A 21,889-nucleotide genomic window follows, 5' to 3' on the forward strand; every position below is an offset into this window, starting at 1 on the left:
TGGGTGCGGTCGATGTATATAGTGGGTGTGGTCGATGTGAATAGTTGAGGTGGTCGATGTGAATAATGGGTGTGGTCGATGTGAATAGTTGATGTGGTCGATGTGAATAGTGGGTGTGGTCGATGTGAATAGTTGGTGTGGTCGATGTTAATAGTGGGTGTGGTCGATGTATATAGTGGGTGTGGTCGATGTGAATAGTGGGATCTTCCTTTTCATTTTGAGTCAGGAAACAGCACGGAATACCGATTTGTTACGGTTTCTTTTAAATATCGGTATCATCTGCCCTTCCCTCGGATGATTTTTATTTTTCCTATTTTTGTTTGTGTTTTTTTTTTCTTTTTTTTTGTCTGTTGTTGTTTTTTTTCCCCTTAAATATTTCACTTGGGTCTTTATAAATTTTATATAACACAGGACCATGTCCGCATTTTAAATTAAAAAAATGTCACAGAGACCTGTTAATATATTTTATTGGTGTTTCAGTATGTTCACACGACCTCAAGGCCAGCTAGCTGGACATATCTCTCTGGTTACGAATACAACTTGGACATATCTCTCTGGTTACGAATACAACTTGGACATATCTCTCTGGTTACGAATACAACTCTCCTTCAGAATGTTTATCAACAATGACGTTATTTTGATGCATGTTAAAATGTTTTCTTTGTCGAAGCCACCGCGGCACCTGAAGCTGTTATAACCTGTTTATTGAACGTTGGATGTGATCCTGAAGCAACCACGAGTAAACTATGTTGGCCTTTAAAACCGCCTAGATCGGACGTTGTGGGGCGTACGGTATCTAGGTTTACTTGGTTGCTGGCCGAAGGCGCTCCCTGGCGACGCTTTAGTCATTTGTGCAAACTGTCGTACTGCAGCGTGATTATTTGTTTGTGTATGTTTTTGAGCGAAACCGCTATTCCGGGAGGCTGTCGGCGCTCTTACTTTGCTAGATGCTTGTTTCTGAGCAAAAGCATTATTCCGTGAGATTTCCTGTGCCCCTACTTGGCTCGATTGAGGGAAGTGTTTCGGAATGAATCGGTTATTACGCGATATTTGTTGCGACCCTGCTTGGTTAGTAGAAGTTGGCATTTGTGTTCGCGTGAATCCCGTTCTCTGAGAGACCTGAGCTCTACCACGGCCAGCCATGGGTAATGTTTCCCGCGCGAATCCAGTAGTCCTCTGGATCTTAGTCCTGCTATGGTTTGGAACAGGACCTAATTCCCGTGTGAATTCCATTTTCCTTGAAGCCTGCCCTGTGCCATAATTTGATACCGGTGTTTGTGTCCGCGTGAATCCATTTTGTCTCGGGACCTGTACTCTGCTGGACCTAGGTAATTGTCCCTGCATAAAACCAGTGGTCTGCTGAGGAATCTGAATCCTACTAATGCTTGCTGGGACAGGCCTTTGTGTGTAGCCCTGGTGATATTGTTGTCCGCCCGCACTATTCTGATTGGGTATGTTCCATGCTGCTCTGTGCTCCTGCGAATCGTAAAGCAATAGAGTTAGTATAAATACATAGTACTAAACTCAAACTTCGATACCTCGATCTCCTTTAACTCTTGACTTCTTAACTCGAAGTAAAAAAAAAATAGCCAAGGTAACATTCTATATGAAATACTCGGCAACCTCGAATACTTGAAACATTTAGTTTTTTTCAAAGAGGTTCAATTGTATTTAACAATTAAAGGTTCGTTAGATTGTATTTATTGAGAGTTTGTTACAGTCTATGTTTATGTATATAAATATATTTCATTTATTCATTTTATTTTTTTAGGGGGTTGGGGTGGGGTGGGGCTAGATTACATTCGATAAAGATGATTAATGTGTCTGAAAATATGCTGCACAATTGGATAGGTCCAAATACACAGACTAGATCATGTCCTTGTGGTTGTGAACGCCCTCGCAAACTTCGGAGTCTTGACTTTCCGAGGGTGTTCCCAACCTATTAATATACCTGATTTGATATCCTTAGCTGTTTATTGGCAACAGTGATATCATGATAATGTTTGTTTAAAAACAACAAACAAGAAAACAAAACATGTAAACTATACATTATACGTGTAAGAGTATTGCAGGTCCTGGTGTGACAAACATTGTCTTGACTCTGTATTGCCAGATGGCTGTGAAGGTAAAGATTAGAAATCCCTGTCGTACTGTACTGTATATATAGGGTCTAATAAGTAATAACGACGGTATGATCCAATATAGGTACTGGATCCTAACATAGTATTGTATAGAGTCTAGTAAGTAATAACGACGGTATGGTCCAATATAGGTACTGGATCCTAACATAGTGTTGTATAGGGTCTAGTAAGTAATAACGACGGTATGGTCCAATATAGGTACTGAATCATAACATAGCATTGTATAGGGTCTAGTAAGTAATAACGACGGTATGGTCCTATATAGGTACTGGATCCTAACATAGTGTTGTATAGGGTCTAGTAAGTAATAACGACGGTATAATCCAATATAGGTACTGGATCCTAACATAGTGTTGTATAGGGTCTAGTAAGTAATAACGACGGTATAATCCAATATAGGTACTGGATCCTAACATAGTGTTGTATAGGGTCTAGTAAGTAATAACGACGGTATAATCCAATATAGGTACTGGATCCTAACATAGTATTGTATAGGGTCTAGTAAGTAATAACGACGGTATGGTCCAATATAGGTACTGGATCCTAACATAGTATTGTATAGGGTTTAGTAAGTAATAACGACGGTATAACCCAATATAGGTACTGGATCCTAACATAGTGTTGTATAGGGTCTAGTAAGTAATAATGGCGCTATGGTCCAATATAGGTACTGGATCCTAACATAGTGTTGTATAGGGTCTAATAAGTAATAACGACGGTATGGTCCAATATAGGTACTGGATCCCAACATAGTGTTGTATAGGGTCTAGTAAGTAATAACGACGGTATGGTCATATAGGTACTGGATCCTAACATAGTGTTGTATAGGGTCTAGTAAGTAATAACGACGGTATGGTCCAATATAGGTACTGGATCCTAACATAGTATTGTATAGGGTCTAGTAAGTAATAACGACGGTATGGTCCAATATAGGTACTGGATCCTAACATAGTGTTGTATAGGGTCTAGTAAGTAATAACGACGGTATGGTCCAATATAGGTACTGGATCCTAACATAGTATTGTATAGGGTCTAGTTAGTAATAACAACAGTATAAACCAATATAGGTACTGGATCCTAACAAACAAATGTTGGATGCGTATTACTAGAAATAGATAATTGTCAAGTAGTAATAACGACAGTACTGGCAAGTGAATTGTCGAATTTTCGAGGCAATCTGCCCCTTTATCAAGACACCACAGGTAAATAACATACGATCACATATAGACATAGAACATGGACCAGTTACACATGTACAAATATAGTAGGTATAAACAACAATAAATATCGTTATGTTGTGAAAACGACCCCCCTCGGCCGATAATTAATTTGCTGAGGGCCTATTATAATTAATTAGAAAACATCTTAGGTGGTTGAAGTAAATAAATAAACACATACTATAACTAAAAGGTTTAACAAAATAACATCGCGAGTTGAATCCATGTGATGTATTTTTGTTGGTTCATTTCGTCCCGCAAATCTCGGCCGAAACAGCGGATATTAGTGACAATTCCGGTTGGCAAATCCCATATTACTGACTAAAATAAGTTTGTTTCAACAATGAACTTCAGTCCTCTACATAAAAGTAGTTCTAAACAGAAAACTGGTGCACATACATTTCACATAGGAGGTCACCCAGAGCTGAAAATAGTTCAGGCTACAGTAACACATCTATTGCTTCTTTGGAAATCTACGACTTCTAACTGACAACTGTTGTAGTAAGCACAAACCAGTCTGAATTAAGGGCATTCCTAAATCGTGGTAAGCTTGGTATCATTTGTGGTACGGAATCATGGTTAAAGAGAATAAAACCAGCTTGTTAGCAAGCTGTCACCACCATCACAGACAGTGAAATACTCCCATATAACTTCATTGTCCATCAAAGTGTCTGTACACCTGGTATGAGCGGGGGAGTGTTTACAGCTGTAAGAAAAGGGCTTATCACAGACTCAACCTTAACTCGTGACCGACTGTGAAATAATGTGGTCCTAAAATAGAACTTCGCAACAAAAAGACCTGTACCTCTTCAACAAAACCTGCGAAAATGCATTTTTCAGGGGGACATATAATTAGCTCATTTGTATCGCATACATTGCACTAAGTAGTCATGTCGTTTCATTCACAAGCGTCTAAAGCACACAGTGGGAGCATTGTTTTTTCTGCCAGATTTGACTTTATAATATGTATAAACACTGATTATATTTTGACCTTGAAATGCAAATAACGGTTGTGAATAATATAACACAATTTTGGCATATAAGGAGGTATTTTAAACACCAAAATGCTCTTATTAGACATCAAAAAGAACTCTAGACATCGTAAGAAGACTGCTTTTAGGAAAAAGTGTTAAATCGTTCAGTTTTGTATAAAGATACATATTTTTGAAAAAGGCCCTAAACTCACCAGTTTAACAATTTGTCTTATGAAGGTCTTCCTTAATATGATCAGATGTCTTTAAAGTATGATATAGGCGCATTTGTATTGATTGAAATGCCTCCCTTCATGCCATATTTGTGTAATATTATTCACAGCCGCCATTTGCATTTCAAGGTCAAAACAAAATAAGTGTTTATACGTATGTAAAGTCAAATCCGGTCAAACAAACGCTCCTTCCCTGTGATATGAAAACTTGTTTGCATTAACAGCTTGGCTATTTTTTAGGTTTGATTATTTGTGTGACTTAGAATTATCTCATGCTACATCTTACCACAAAGTATATTAACTCTATAGAAGAAAGCACATGTTCAAACAAACATCTTGGTATATTACATGACCATTTTTTTGCAAATTTTTAGATATTTTTTCGTGTTTGAAATTCAACATTATTCTCCAATACATCTGACCCTTAACGACCTGACCACCTCTATGCATACATTGCTAGACACTTCTCCTACCCGACACTTCATAAAGGCAGTGGATTTTAATTGTCCAGATGTAAGCTGGAATGCACTTGGTGTAAAGCAAGGAGCTCGAGAGGTCAAACAATCAATCGTTGACTTCTCAGCAGAAAACGGGTTAACCATGGTACATCGTGAGGCCACTAGACAAGATACCATCCTAGATCAACACATCTCTGGTTAAACCATCATCTAGCATCTCAGGAATCAGTGATCATGCTACGGTAGTATCAAACTTTGATATTCTCACTCGTGTCATGATTAGGAAACCACGAAAGTGCTACTTATTCTCGAAAGTTAACTGGGATGGTATATCACAGAAACTCACACAGCTACTCCAGGTAGAGATATGGACAATGTTCAAAGATCAACTCAAGGTCGACACTGATAAGACTATACCATGTAAGATGGTGAAAGGGAGACAGTCTGTCCCTTGGTTAAATAACCACCTCCATAGAATGATCAGGAGGAAAAACCAGACTATAAACACGTTCAAAGCTTCAGGCACCTGGGAGGAATGTAAGGCATTCCAATGTAAATGTAAGACAGAGTTTAGAAGGCAGAGGTTTGTTATATCAACAACATCATAGAGAAAGACCATCATGCAATACAGTTAAGATGTTTGTAACACCAAACCATTCTTGCGTCTTGTAAAATATAAGACGTGGAAATATGTTTCACCACTCAGACAGTAGTGGAGAGAAGGCACGTTTATCACTTGGCGCTGTGTGTTTAGTAAGGACACCTCACAACCACCTAGTAGGTCAACCAGAGTCAAACATACATTACAACCACTCACCATCACAACATCAAGTGTTGCCAAACTTCTTTCTAGAGTTCAAACACACAAGGCGATCAATATGGTATTCCAAACCAGATTTTGAGAGTTTTTTTTGCAAATGAATTAGCCCTAGGTCTTGCTGGTATGTACCAACATTCCAATAATACTGGATCACTAGCACAGGACGTGACTAATGCTAACGTCATTGCTGTCTTCAAAGAAAAAGGAATTTCCATATGGCCGAGAATTGCCGTCCGGTGTCTCTGACCTGTGTGCCATGAAAAATAACTGAACACTTATCTATAAACATCTTTCAGACTATCTGGACCGAAACTCTCTATAAACATCTTTCAGACTATCTGGACCGAAACTCTCTATAAACATCTTTCAGACTATCTGGACCGAAACTCCATTCCGACCAACCTTAATAATGGCTTCAGAGCTAGGTTTTCTTATGAATCACAGCTTATTACGACCAAACATGATCTTTTACGAACCCATGAAACGGAACTCTGACATCGTATTATTAAATTTTTCCAAAGCGTTTGACATTGTGTCCCATAACAAACTATTATACAAAGCTATGGTATTAACGGTGCTATCCACAATTGGCTCAGCTCCATCCGCCGGAATAGAGACGTGAAGGTAATCGTCAATGGAGAACTCCCACTCATTCGTTCCTTTTAAAACAGGAAGATCCGCCAATATGCCATGCATGTGATGCTCAATTCACAGTGGAGCATTTTTTAATAGAATGTTCCGATTTGAAGCATATTCGAAAACCCTTTTCAGTTCCGTGGATTCGAAAACAATATTTAGCTACTTGAAAGAAATCGATCTATTCTATAGACTTTGATGTCTTTTACCTTACTTCCTTTGACGTTCTATATATATGACAAAGTTCACCTAATCTATTCGTATATATATATATTTACCATTTTTAAGCAACCTTTTTTTTATCATAATGATCTAAATATACAATACGAATGTTTTTAAAAATGATCATTTTTATCTGATTATAACATAAACAATAAAAACGATATTATTGTTTGGCCCTAAATGACCCTAGTTGACGATGGGCCGTAAAATTCAAACAAACAAAGCAACAAACATCGATGGAGAACAATCCTCCCTTTCACCAGTTATGTCTGGAGTACCCCAGGGGACCAACCTCGGAACCTTTTTGCTTCTCTGTTATATCAATGATTTACCTGATGCAGTTAAGTCACAAATCCATCTTTTTGATGGTGACTGCCTTATCTACCGAGGGATTATATCAGAAAATATCAAAAATACGTGCCAGCTCCAGCAAGACCTCAACATCCTTAAATGTTGAACAAGTGGCTGGGACATCAAGTTCAAGAAATGTACAGTCCTTCGTATTGACAGCAAGAAGCCACACTTCTAATTTCTCGGTGGTCATATACTGAAGTAAACCAGTGAAAGTCCCTACCTTGAAGTTTCATTCATGAACAACTTAGGTGGACCTCGTACATTTCGAAAACTGTTAAAAAGGCCAACCATTCCCTTGGTTCCATTATCCTCAACCTAAAACACTGTCCATGGAACTGCCGATGGTCAGCCTACCTCTGCTTTGTTAGGTCAAGTTTGGAAAATGAATGCGTGGTATGGGATCCATACTGTCAATACAATATATCTAGCCTGGAAAGAGTACAGCGTAAGGCTGCATTCTTCTTAGCCGATGATTACAATACCAGAGAAGAAGTGGGCTGCGTGACAAATATTTTAAGGGACCTGGGCCTGACTCGACTTTCAGGGCGCAGGCAAATGCTTCGTCTTAACACATTTTTCTAAGTGGTTGAGGGCACATTATTATCGCAGAGCTTAACATCAGAAAGAGAGTGACAAAAATACGCCCGAGGGATTTCAATAATGATACCATCGAAAAACCTTCATGCAACCACAATAGGAGATTCAAGGTTCCATATGCAAAAACGAAAGGACATAAGAACTCTCTCTTTCCAAACACCATAATCGCCGGGAATCTGTTTAACGAGAAGACCGTCAGAAACACCACTACCGAGACTTTCAAGGCCTCAATCATTGCTGGACTCCAGCAATCCTGAGTGTCATGTACGTCTCCCGTCATGTACGTCTCCCACCGATGCATTATGTGTCCACAATGACACTACCTCGTAAATATACAGATACAGAAGTCAGGGTATGTACACAATCATATTACTTCCATCTCAACACCCTTATCACTCCTCTTGTTGCTAATAATTCTCAACACAATCTCAATGCAGAAAATTACATGTATCACCTGCCGAACAACCGACTTGAATTATCTAACCTATCCATCTCTCCCTTTAGAATAAGAAAGCGGAATAGATATCAGGCAACGTGTATCATTTTTTTTTGTTTTTGCTTTCAAAAATGTCATTCATAACAGAGACTTACCCAAGGTACCAAACTCGGATTTCTACGGAGCAAGAAAAATGATATGTTACATACACGATGAAGAAACCATGCCAGTACATTACTTGTTATTGATAAACATTGTTATTACGATTTCCCTATCGAAGACACATATCATTTCCTTTTTAACTGTAATGCTGTAACTTTCACCAGATCAGCACTACCAGGTCCGTTCCAAGTGTCCCTTGAGATTTGATGTGTCTTCAGCGCAGAAAGTACAAAGATAACTTACTATACACACTGTACAATGATAACTTACTATACACACTGTACAATGATAACTTACTATACACACTGTATAATGATAACTTACTATACACACTGTACAAAGATAACTTACTATACACACTGTACAATGATAACTTACTATACACACTGTACAATGATAACTTGCTATACACACTGTACAATGATAACTTACTATACACACTGTACAATGATAACTAACTATACACACTGTACAATGATAACTTACTATACACACTGTACAATGATAACTTACTATACACACTGTACAACGATAACTTACTATACACACTACAGCGATAACTTACTATACACACTGTATAATGATAACTTACTATACACACTGTACAATGATAACTTACTATACACACTGTACAACGATAACTTACTATACACACTACAGCGATAACTTACTATACACACTGTATAATGATAACTTACTATACACACTGTACAATGAAAACTTACTATACACATTGTACAATGATAACTTACTATACACACTGTACAATGATAACTTACTATACACATTGTACAATGATAACTTACTATACACACTGTACAATGATAACTTACTATACACACTGTACAACGATAACTTACTATACACACTGTACAATGATAACTTACTATACACACTGTACAACGATAACTTACTATACACACTGTATAATGATAACTTACTATACACACTGTACAACGATAACTTACTATACACTTTATAATGATAACTTACTATACACACTGTACAATGATAACTTACTATACACACTGTATAATGATAACTTACTATACACACTGTACAATGATAACTTACTATACACACTGTATAATGATAACTTACTATACACTCTGTACAATGATAACTTACTATACATACTGTACAACGATAACCTACTATACACACTGTACAATGATAACTTGCTATACACTCTGTTCACTGATAACTTGCTATACACACTGTATAATGATAACTTACTATACACACTGTACAATGATAACTTACTATACACATTGTACAATGATAACTTACTATACACACTGTACAATGATAACTTAGTATACACACTGTACAATGATAACTTACTATACACACTGAACAATGATAACTTACTATACACACTGTACAATGATAACTTTCTATACACACTGTACAATGATAACTTACTATACACACTGTACACTGATAACTTACTATACACACTGTTCAACGATAACTTACTATACACACTGTACAATGATAACTTACTATACACACTGTACAACGATAACTTACTATACACACTGTATAATGATAACTTACTATACACACTGTACAACGATAACTTACTATACGCACTGTACAACGATAACTTACTATACACTGTATAATGATAACTTACTATACACACTGTACAATGATAACTTACTATACACACTGTATAATGATAACTTACTATACACACTGTACAACGATAACTTACTATACACACTGTACAACGATAACTTACTATACACACTGTACAATGATAACTTACTATACACACTGTATAATGATAACTTACTATACACACAGTATAATGATAACTTACTATACACACTGTACAACGATAACTTACTATACACACTGTATAATGATAACTTACTATACAGACTGTACAACGATAACTTACTATACACACTGTACACTGATAACTTACTATACTCACTGTATAATGATAACTTACTATACACACTGTACAATGATAACTTACTATACACACTGTACAACGATAACTTACTATACACACTGTACAATGATAACTTACTATACACTGTATAATGATAACTTACTATACTCACTGTATAATGATAACTTACTATACACACTGTACAATGATAACTTACTATACACACTGTACAACGATAACTTACTATACACACTGTACAATGATAACTTACTATACACACTGTACAATGATAACTTACTATACACACTGTACAACGATAACTTACTATACACACTGTACACTGATAACTTACTATACACACTGTACAACGATAACTTACTATACACACTGTACAATGATCACTTACTGTACACACTGTACAACGATAACTTACTATACACACTGTACAACGATAACTTACTATACACACTGTACAATGATAACTTACTATACACACTGTATAATGATAACTTACTATACACACTGTACAATGATAACTTGCTATACACACTGTACAATGATAACTTACTATACACTGTATAATGATAACTTACTATACACACTGTATAATGATAACTTACTATACACACTGTATAATGATAACTAACTATACACATTGTACAATGATAACTTACTATACACACTGTACAATGATAACTTACTATACACATTGTATAATGATAACTTACTATACACACTGTACAACGATAACTTACTATACACACTGTATAATGATAACTTACTATACACACTGTACAACGATAACTTACTATACACACTGTATAATGATAACTTACTATACACACTGTACAAAGATAACTTACTATACACACTGTACACTGATAACTTACTATACACACTGTATAATGATAACTTACTATACACACTGTACAACGATAACTTACTATACACACTGTATAATGATAACTTACTATACACACTACAGCGATAACTTACTATACACACTGTACAATGATAACTTACTATACACACTGTACAATGATAACTTACTATACACACTGTACAACGATAACTTACTATACACACTGTACAATGACAACTTACTATACACTGTACAATGATAACTTACTATACACATTGTACAATGATAACTTACTATACACACTGTACAATGATAACTTACTATACACACTGTACAATGATAACTTACTATACACACTGTATAATGATAACTTACTATACACTGTATAATGATAACTAAGTATACACACTGTATAATGATAACTTACTATACATACTACAATGATAACTTCCGGTCTGTTCCATGATGCCTTGTTAATCATAATATGCAGTAATTTGAATAATTTATGCCAGAGGTTGACACATTTATATTTTTTAATTTTCATAATTTCATTAATATAATACCTGTTTGACAAGATTTGACAATGATTTAAAATTTTACAGAACTACTGCAATAAATATCACCCACATGTTTCCCTTGGAATATCACATATTTCACAGACATAAATTATAATATAGATATATTCTGACATGTAAGTATAATAAATGTGATATTATACGGAAACCCTGCTTTCATCTATTTGCTACTTCATTTGTACGACGGAAAACTCTTAAATATATGTCCTTATAAATCAGCGAAATTCTTATGACGTCATGCTTGACGACAATAAAGCACCATTCTGAATGTTCTGCTGAACTCAGTTGTGCTAACGAAGCTATTATCAAATAATATTACACACTGTAATGCTAACGGTAGAGGTGCGGAAAACTAAGCTCTTACTCCACTCTCGCTTAGTTTCCGCGGGTTTTCGTATCCAACAAAATATATCAAGTAAATCAAATTCACTAAAAATTTTCTCGTCAGTCAAAATGAAAATAGAAATACCTTTTAAATAGATAAGACATTTGACATGTGTTGCGTGGATATTTCAGGGATAAGGTAATTTGAAGTGACTTTCAGTTATTTGTTTTGACCAGAAAGAAATAATTGAGATATCGCCGTGTAGGAGATTTCAAACATGGCTGCCTGTACCGGGGGCGAGATACAATTCCTTCAAAGTCTAAGGGGTATAGGATCGATTAGAAATATAGCTCATACACATATTATAGATAGGAGAGCTTATCTCTAGCGCTCTTATAATGATATGTCATCCTGCTCATCATTCAATACAGTTTAGCTGTTTATTAGTTTGTTTCTACTGAAGTACACGAGTAAGATGTTCATTAGTTTGTTTCTACTGACGTTCACGAGTAAGATGTTCATTAGTTTGTTTCTACTGACGTTCACGAGTAAGATGTTCATTAGTTTGTTTCTACTGAAGTTCACGAGTAAGATGTTCATTAGTTTGTTTCTACTGAAGTTCACGAGTAAGATGTTCATTAGTTTGTTTCTACTGAAGTTCACGAGTAAGATGTTCATTAGTTTGTTTCTACTGAAGTACACCAGTAAGATGTTCATTCGTTTGTTTCTACTGACGTTCACGACTAAGACGTTCATTAGTTTGTTTCTACTGAAGTACACCAGTAAGATGTTCATTAGTTTGTTTCTACTGAAGTACACGAGTAAGATGTTCGTTAGTTTGTTTCTACTGAAGTACACGAGTAAGGTGTTCATTAGTTTGTTTCTACTGAAGTACACCAGTAAGATGTTCATTAGTTTGTTTCTACTGAAGTACACGAGTAAGATGTTCATTTATGTGTATCTACTGAAGTACACGAGTAAGATGTTCATTAGTTTGTTTCTACTGAAGTACACGAGTAAGATGTTCATTAGTTTGTTTCTACTGAAGTACACGAGTAAGATGTTCATTAGTTTGTTTCTACTGAAGTACACTAGTAAGATGTTTATTGTTTTGTTTCTACTGAAATACACGAGTAAGATGTTCATTAGTTTGTTTCTACTGAAATACACGAGTAAGATGTTCATTAGTTTGTTTCTACTGAAGTACACGAGTAAGATGTTCATTAGTTTGTTTCTACTGAAGTACACGAGTAAGATGTTCATTAGTTTGTTTCTACTGAAGTACACGAGTAAGATGTTCATTAGTTTGTTTCTACTGAAGTACACCAGTAAGATGTTCATTAGTTTGTTTCTACTGAAGTACACCATTAAGATGTTCATTAGTTTGTTTCTACTGAAGTACACCATTAAGATGTTCATTAGTTTGTTTCTACTGAAGTACACGAGTAAGATGTTCATTAGTTTGTTTCTACTGAAGTACACCAGTAAGATGTTCATTAGTTTGGTTCTACTGAAGTACACGAGTAAGATGTTCATTAGTTTGTTTCTGCTGAAGTACACGAGTAAGGTGTTCATTAGTTTGTTTCTACTGAAGTACACGAGTAAGATGTTCATTAGTTTGTTTCTACTGAAGTACACGAGTAAGATGTTCATTGGTTTGTTTCTACTGAAGTACACGAGTAAGATGTTCATTGTTTTGTTTCTACTGAAGTACACGAGTAAGATGTTCATTAGTTTGTTTCTACTGAAGTACACGAGTAAGATGTTCATTAGTTTGTTTCTACTGAAGTACACGAGTAAGATGTTCATTAGTTTGTTTCTACTGAAGTACACCAGTAAGATGTTCATTAGTTTGTTTCTACTGAAGTACACGAGTAAGATGTTCATTAGTTTGTTTCTACTGAAGTACATAAGTAAGATGTTCATTCGTTTGTTTCTACTGACGTTCACGACTAAGACGTTCATTAGTTTGTTTCTACTGAAGTACACCAGTAAGATGTTCATTAGTTTGTTTCTACTGAAGTACACGAGTAAGATGTTCGTTAGTTTGTTTCTACTGAAGTACACGAGTAAGGTGTTCATTAGTTTGTTTCTACTGAAGTACACCAGTAAGATGTTCATTAGTTTGTTTCTACTGAAGTACACGAGTAAGATGTTCATTTATGTGTATCTACTGAAGTACACGAGTAAGATGTTCATTAGTTTGTTTCTACTGAAGTACACGAGTAAGATGTTCATTAGTTTGTTTCTACTGAAGTACACTAGTAAGATGTTTATTGTTTTGTTTCTACTGAAATACACGAGTAAGATGTTCATTAGTTTGTTTCTACTGAAGTACACCAGTAAGATGTTCATTAGTTTGTTTCTACTGAAGTACACCAGTAAGATGTTCATTAGTTTGTTTCTACTGAAATACACGAGTAAGATGTTCATTAGTTTGTTTCTACTGAAGTACACGAGTAAGATGTTCATTAGTTTGTTTCTACTGAAGTACACCAGTAAGATGTTCATTAGTTTGTTTCTACTGAAGTACACGAGTAAGATGTTCAATAGTTTGTTTCTACTGAAGGGTATGAGTGTCACATTCAACCAAATTTGTGGACACTCTGTTTTTTCTTGTGTGAGATTTGCACAAAGTTTATACCAGCATGTCGTGCTCCACATAATATATAAATATACACTTGAGAATTCTACAGACCTGCTGTGAGGGAGACCTGTTAGGAATAAGATGTGTTGAAGGGAACTGTCGTCTTGTCGGGACTTGTGGTGCTGAGTTATACTGGCCTCGGTTCGAGTATGCAGCAGCATTCTGATAATTACTACTGTGTCCAGTATTTACATCGCTACTAGCAGCAAACTGTCTTAATAATCCATGGAAATTGCTCGTTGCCTTGCTAGGTGGCTTTTGTGGAATCAGGTGGCTTTGGAACGCCGCCTGACCATGGCCTTCGGGAAGTTCAAAGGACACTGTGTTAACACTGGCTCCACCGTCGTATAAAGTGGACGGACCGCCAACGCCGCTTCCTCTCCTGAGTTTACTCAGCAAATCTACTAAGTTTATAGCATTGGTAAGGCCCAATAGAGACACGAGCAGAGATAAACGGCCGGCCAACATAGTGAGCAACCTGTAATGCTGAAATTAGAAATGTATTACATGGTTCATCACAATGTATACTACACGGTAATGTAATACACGGTTCATCACAATGTATACTACACGGTAATATATTACATGGTTCATCACAATGTATACTACACGGTAATATAATACACGGTTCATCACAATGTATACTACACGGTAATGTATTACACGGTTCATCACAATGTATACTACACGGTAATATATTACACGGTTCATCACAATGTATACTACACGGTAATATATTACACGGTTCATCACAATGTATACTACATGAACGTTCTCATAAGCAAACTTGTCCAAACCATAACATTGTTTTCTGTTTAGAAGCATGGAAATATCATACTAAGACAAAATAGAATCCTGACAAATGTAACGTTATACACTATCTATAACAATAGGTCGGGTTTAAGCTAATGTTGAATATCCCATAGAAACCCTTGACGTCCGGATTTCAGTAAAGGTTTGCCTCTTTAATACTCCATCCCGTGATATGTTTAAAAAGTTGAACTGGCTGCCATTCTCCATAACGCGTTTTGTACACCCAGTCAGTTCTGATGTATAAAGTTTTACATGGCTTGGCTCCTAATTATTTGAATAATTTTAAATTTGCCTCTGCTGTCCAGTCAAGGTCTACTAGAGCATCGTCAAATAATTTATTTTACATTCCTGCTTTTAAAACAAAAATGTTTAAGAGATCTTTTACTTACCAGGGTCCATCTACATGGAACATTTTACCAGAACATGTCAGGAATTCTACGTCACTATTATCATTTAAACAAAATGCCAAAAGATTTTTTTTTTTTGACTCATTTTAAATTATACCAGTAATAGATACTTTATCAAGACTCTTTCTGGCTATTACTTATATGCTCATCTGTGATATTACATGTTTTTTATGTCTATTTTGTAATATACTGTACGTATTATGCTTTGTGAACTTGACCAAAAGGGAGACGAGTCTTTGACTCATTTTGTTATCAAGTTTTTAAATAAAGACTTTATTATTATTATTATTATATATGTTCTATTGTATTGTGTGTAATCATAATGTATATATTGGTGTTTGCGTACAATGATCTCTTTGCATGCCCGGAGTATTGTTATACCATATATACCGGTAATAATCACTGCATAATTAGAGTGTGTGATTACCATTATACAGAATTTCCTATGTATGTGTGTGCGCATGTTGAACCTATGTATGAGAAGAGAACGATGGGTGTTATATAGATGTGTGTAAGTACATAGATAGTGTGTGAAGATGTTACAAAGTGCTCGGTTTAACATGTATATGCATCATTGTATTGAATAACAAATATGAGTTAAACAAGAAGTATTTACATACGAGTTAAACCGGGTGTCATTCCTCATTGTGCCTGCACATGTATTTAATCTAGAGAATAAAGGCCAAAAGGGCACCCATCCCAATGTCTACAATTTATATTTAATATGTGTAATAAGGCTGGTACTAAATAAATTATCCCATGAATATTGAAATATCATATACTTTAGGCATAGCTAACAACACAAGGCACAGTCAACTCGTGTATGTGTAACTGTATTTATTTCACTTTTTTAGGCAGAATCATTATCTCATTGCAGAAACGTGGCTTGTGCTGGACCTGGTTGCACATATCGTGTAAGGGGATGCTTCGAAACCTAAAACAGATCTTCCGAAAAGTTGCTTACCATGCATGGCTTGTTCGAATTACTATTCCCTGTCCTGAATGCTACAGTATGTACCCTGTGGCCCTAAACAAGAGCTTGGCAGTGAATACCTGGAAACCGACACATGTGGCGCCTATCAAATCAAGCAAGTCTCGGGGACATTGCAGAACACATAACTGATGATTGTTATTTCAAGATATGGGTGTAGCAGCCCGCTGACCTCATCATACAAATACGTTCTCGTCACAAAACAAAGATGACCATATCATAGAATGTTATTATCAGTACCAACAGACAAACACACTATGTTCTGCTACCCTACCAGTTGCCTGTACTACCTTGGTCATCTCTCTCGCTAAACAGAGAAAAGGCCAAATACATACCAACTACAAGCTGTGTTTAACTTGAGCTGCATGTTGCCATTAACCAAACAACTGGCACCATAACGCAGGCTGGCTTGTTATAAACTAATACACTTACTTGGTACATGTAATATTATAAAACGTTGATTATATATCAAATGAAGATAGAAATGTTCTTGACCATACGAAGAATGCAAAAAATTATTAATGTTAAATCATCCAGCAAAAGTGTATATCATTTAAGATTAAATCTAATCATATGATAAATAACAGTTTTGTTTCAGGGTGGAAGGGAATAAAAAAAAAATAACAAAGTATACCATTACGTTGTTGGGAGGATTGTGTGCCTCGGCAACCCCAAAACCTACCCAGATGATGGTAGAAATGTATTACACAGTATCCCTTTAGGGTCAACCAAGTAGGTTACTGGATTGAGACCAGATAATCACACAAAAATACCGACAACTTTTCCTATTCCATTTACAAATTATCATAAATAAATTATAATTAGCGTTAATGGAGAACTTTAACTTTTGATGTGAATACTTCCATCACAGTAGCATTATTGTCTATTAACAGGTATGGCATTTTTCGTATCATATATTAATAAAATATTAAGGTTCATGCAAATACCATAACCAGTGATATTTTACATGCCTATAAATAAATATCCTGGTGCATTTAAACAGAAGTAAATTGACTAATTGTTATCATGGCTATCCATGGGTCCAGCTTTTGACATAATTCTGTTAAGCTACCTGTTAATTTCGGCAAAACATGTGTAAAATGCGAGTTCCAGGAGAACACAGAACGCCAATGTGGATCGGACAAATCTCACAAAACAACCATGCCTTTATGCTTATCAGTGTCTATAGCAGGTAGCGTGAGCGTTTGTTTGACCATATTTGACTTTATAAAAATACCGATTCTCTTTTGATCTTGAATTGCAAATGGCGGCTGTAAATTATATTGCACAAATATGGCATATACGGAGGTATTTCTATTACTAAAAATTCCCATATTGGATACTATTAAGATATCTGAGCACATTAAGAGGAATGTTTCCGAGACGAATAGTTACACAGTGGAGTCTGGGGCTGTTTTCAGAAATCTGCATATTTTACCTCCGACTCAGCGGTTGAACCATCTTTTTCCTAAAGACGTACTTCATGCTTGTTCAGAGTTTCTCATACTGTCTAATAAGAGGGGTTTTGATGATTGAAGTGTCTCCCTGTATGCTATAAATGTTTTATATTATTCACATCCACCATATGCATTTCAACAGAATAGTGATTTATATGCATGTAACATATCACTGAATTTGCTATTTATATGAACCTTAACTAATGCTAAACCACCTCCATTGCATGTATATTATATTATGTCCTGTCACATAAAACATCATTATTTCTAAGTTAACGTAGATTCACGAGCTCTTAATTTTCATGAAAGTTTCTGTATCTACACACTACCTACATTCATAATGCTAGAAAACTATTATCTCGACTTTTAAGATTTTTTTTTTTTATAAATTACTTGTCTCTACAGACAGAGGATACAAAAAAATATATATTTTTGAAATTATTTTAAACGGCGGACAAAATTTATGACGTAATGGTTTGGTAGTTTAAACTTCAAAATGAAGATTTAATCAAGCAATGAATTTTCCCCAAGATGACTTGTGAGTTATCATTCCATAATAATAATTACTGATGTGGAAATGAAGTCACAAATCCGAGTGAAACATTTGTCTCAAAAATGGGAAACCTCGGCACCTTAAGATATATAGTGTAAAAACTAGGCGTTGCGGGCCCTTTGGACCTTTTACATTTAACAATGGAAAAGCAATGACATATTTAGGTATGTTTAAGTGTAATGAAAGAAATGCCACAAAGTCAGTTAAAAAAAAAAAGAAAAAATAAGAAAAGAAGGAACTTCCTCTATCCGATTCTTTTCGAAACATCCAAGGAATAGGATCAGTCAGGGAAACGACACTCATGTTTTAAAAAAAAATGAATACAAAATAAAAACAACACAAAAACAAAGCCTTTCATTGCTTTGCACTGTCTTCGCAGTTGATATAGATGATTGTGTTCCCTCCAGCTCATTATATATTGTTTTACCGATAACAATCACGAAGTGTATTTACCGATTGTTAACATACGAAAGTCGCATGTCCCTCAAAACATTCGAGGGAAAACAAAATTTCAGTTTTTAATACTATATTGTAATTTCAATGAAAACAGTGGTTTTTATGGATATCGTAAATTATATACTTGACCAAAATGTCAAAGTATTGATACTGAGTTTTGTTATACGGGCAGGAAATCCTGTGTTTATATCAGATTTGTCATACGGCTAGGACCTCATGTGTTATACTGACTTTGTTATACGGCTAGGACCTCATGTGTTATACTGACTTTGTTATACGGATATGACCTCACGTGTTATACTGACTTTGTTATACGGCTAGGACCTCATGTGTTATACTGACTTTGTTATACGGATAGGAAATCCTGTGTATATACTGGGTTGTGTTATACAGGTAGAAAATCCCGTAGTTTATACTGGGTTGTGTTATACAGGTAAGAAAGCCCGTAGTTTATACTTGGTTGTGTTATACAGGTAGAAAATCCCGTAGTTTATACTGGGTTGTGTTATACAGGTAGAAAATCCCGTAGTTTATACTGGGTGAAGTTATACAGGTAAGAAACCACGTCATTTATACTGGGTTGTGTTATGCAGGTAGAATATAGTAGTTTATACTGGGTTGTGTTATACAGGTAGAATATAGTAGTTTATACTGGGTTGTGTTATACAGGTAAGAATTCCGTAGTTTATACTGGGTTGTGTTATACAGGTAAGAATTCCGTAGTTTATACTGGGTTGTGGTAGAACATCCCGTAGTTTATACTGGGTTGTGTTATACAGGTAGAAAATCCCGTAGTTTATACTGGGTTGTGGTAGAACATCCCGTAGTTTATACTGGGTTGTGGTAGAACATCCCGTAGTTTATACTGGGTTGTGTTATACAGGTAGAAAATCCCGTAGCTTTTACTGGTTTGTTATACAGGTAAGAAACCACGTCATTTATACTGGGTTGTTGCAGGTAGAATATAATAGTTTATACTGGGTTGTGGTAGAACATCCCGTAGCTTTTACTAGGTTGTGTTATACAGGTAGAAAATCCCGTAGCTTTTACTGGGTTGTGTTATACAAGTAGAAAATCCCGTAGTTTATACTGGGTTGTGTTATACAGGTAAGAATTCCGTAGTTTATACTGGGTTGTGTAATACAGGTAGAAAATCCCGTAGTTTATACTGGGTTGTGTTATACAGGTAGAATATCCAGTAGTTTATACTGGGTTGTGTTATACAGGTAGAAAACCCCGTAGTTTATACTGGGTTGTGTTATACAGGTAGAATATCCCGTAGTTTATACTGGGTTGTGTTATACAGGTAAGAAATCCCGTAGTTTATACTGGGTTGTGTTATACAGGTAAGAAATCCCGTAGTTTATACTGGGTTGTGTTATACAGGTAAGAATTCCGTAGTTTATACTGGGTTATGTTATACAGGTATAATATCCCGTAGTTTATACTGGGTTGTGTTATACAGGTAAGAAATCCCGTAGTTTATACTGGGTTGTGTAATACAGGTATAATATCCCGTAGTTTATACTGGGTTGTGTAATACAGGTTGAACATCTCGTAGTTTATACTGGGAGTTTCAATCGACGACAGCTTGTTTTTTTTGTTTTTTTGTTTGTATTTTACACGGCTCTCTATAATCAAATCACTTAAGGACATACGTAGTGTAGTAATGCCGTTTTAACAATAATATATATAACGACTTCCTTATAAGGATAACCGATCATACCGAAAGCTACGAAGTATAGAACAGGAGTACAAAAACAATTCTTCGGGGACATTTGATGATATATTCACTTGATGAAGATCAAATAGAACCTCAAACTTTGGAAGTGTAATAACAACGTAACTTATATATATATTAATTAGTTCCTTTGTGATTTATGTACAACAGCCTATTGTGTTTTTCAATCGATCAGACTTACTATATTCCGAGTATATTGTCTCTGGCGCGAATTTATGTTTTTTGTGTGTTTTGTCTGATGTTGTCAACGTTATGTAAAATTTGTATATTACAATGTATGTACATGTATATGATACTGATAAGTCGGAAGACTCAAAGTCAATAAAGAACTTGAACTTGAACTATATGTCGACGATGTAACATATTAAAAGATCGCGAATAAAATTCGAGTTATATATTTTTTGTATTGTCATAGATAAACATTGTTGCCATGATGAGCATATTTAAGACCGTCAATAAAATTGATACCCATGTGAATGTTATGAAATTATTCCGGTTTTTGTTTAAGATCAAGTTATATATTTTTTTATTCATTTTGTTTTACCAGAGATAAAAATTGACATGATTAAAAAAAAAATAGGCATTGTTCAGATGTTAACAAATTATCTATTTAAATATTAAAAGAACATTTAGTATATGAAATACATGTTAAACCGATAAAAGAATGAAATGCAGCAATGCCGCTCATTAATCAATTATATTTACCAGCTACAAACGTTTCTCTGGGCTTACCTGGTATCAGCAGTATGGCTCTCCCACAGTCCGTTTACACAGTACGTGTGACATTGTGCTATAAACCGGTGGCTTGTCGTCCAATACCATAAACCAGAAATTCCGCGGAATAATAACAATAGTAAATGTAGGTTTATTACAGCCAGATTAACATAATAACGGCAAAAGATATTAAAA

General features: G+C 35.4%; 1 protein-coding gene across 1 annotated transcript; it reads right to left on the minus strand.

The window, feature by feature from the left end:
• Nucleotides 1-449: 449 nt before the first annotated feature.
• On the minus strand, nt 450-21,828 carry LOC117339296. The gene is made up of 3 exons (XM_033900810.1): nt 21,713-21,828; nt 14,614-15,048; nt 450-1,476 (listed from the first exon to the last, which is right to left on the minus strand). The coding sequence occupies exons 2-3, from the start codon at nt 15,028-15,030 to the stop codon at nt 757-759; spliced, it is 1,137 nt and encodes a 378-aa protein (XP_033756701.1). The 5' UTR covers nt 15,031-15,048; nt 21,713-21,828; the 3' UTR covers nt 450-756.
• Between the last annotated feature and the right edge of the window lie 61 nt (nt 21,829-21,889).

Source organism: Pecten maximus, chromosome 1, assembly GCF_902652985.1.
Source record: "Pecten maximus chromosome 1, xPecMax1.1, whole genome shotgun sequence".
NCBI classification, from domain to species: Eukaryota; Metazoa; Mollusca; class Bivalvia; order Pectinida; family Pectinidae; genus Pecten; species Pecten maximus.

Coding starts and splice junctions, on each gene's coding strand:
- LOC117339296 (XM_033900810.1), bottom strand. CDS start 15,030: ATGTTGGCCGGCCGTTTATCTCTGCTCGTGTCTCTATTGGGCCTTACC. Junction 1,477..14,613: donor ACAGGTCTCCCTCACAGCAG/GTCTGTAGAATT, acceptor TACGATTCGCAG/GAGCACAGAGCAGCATGGAA.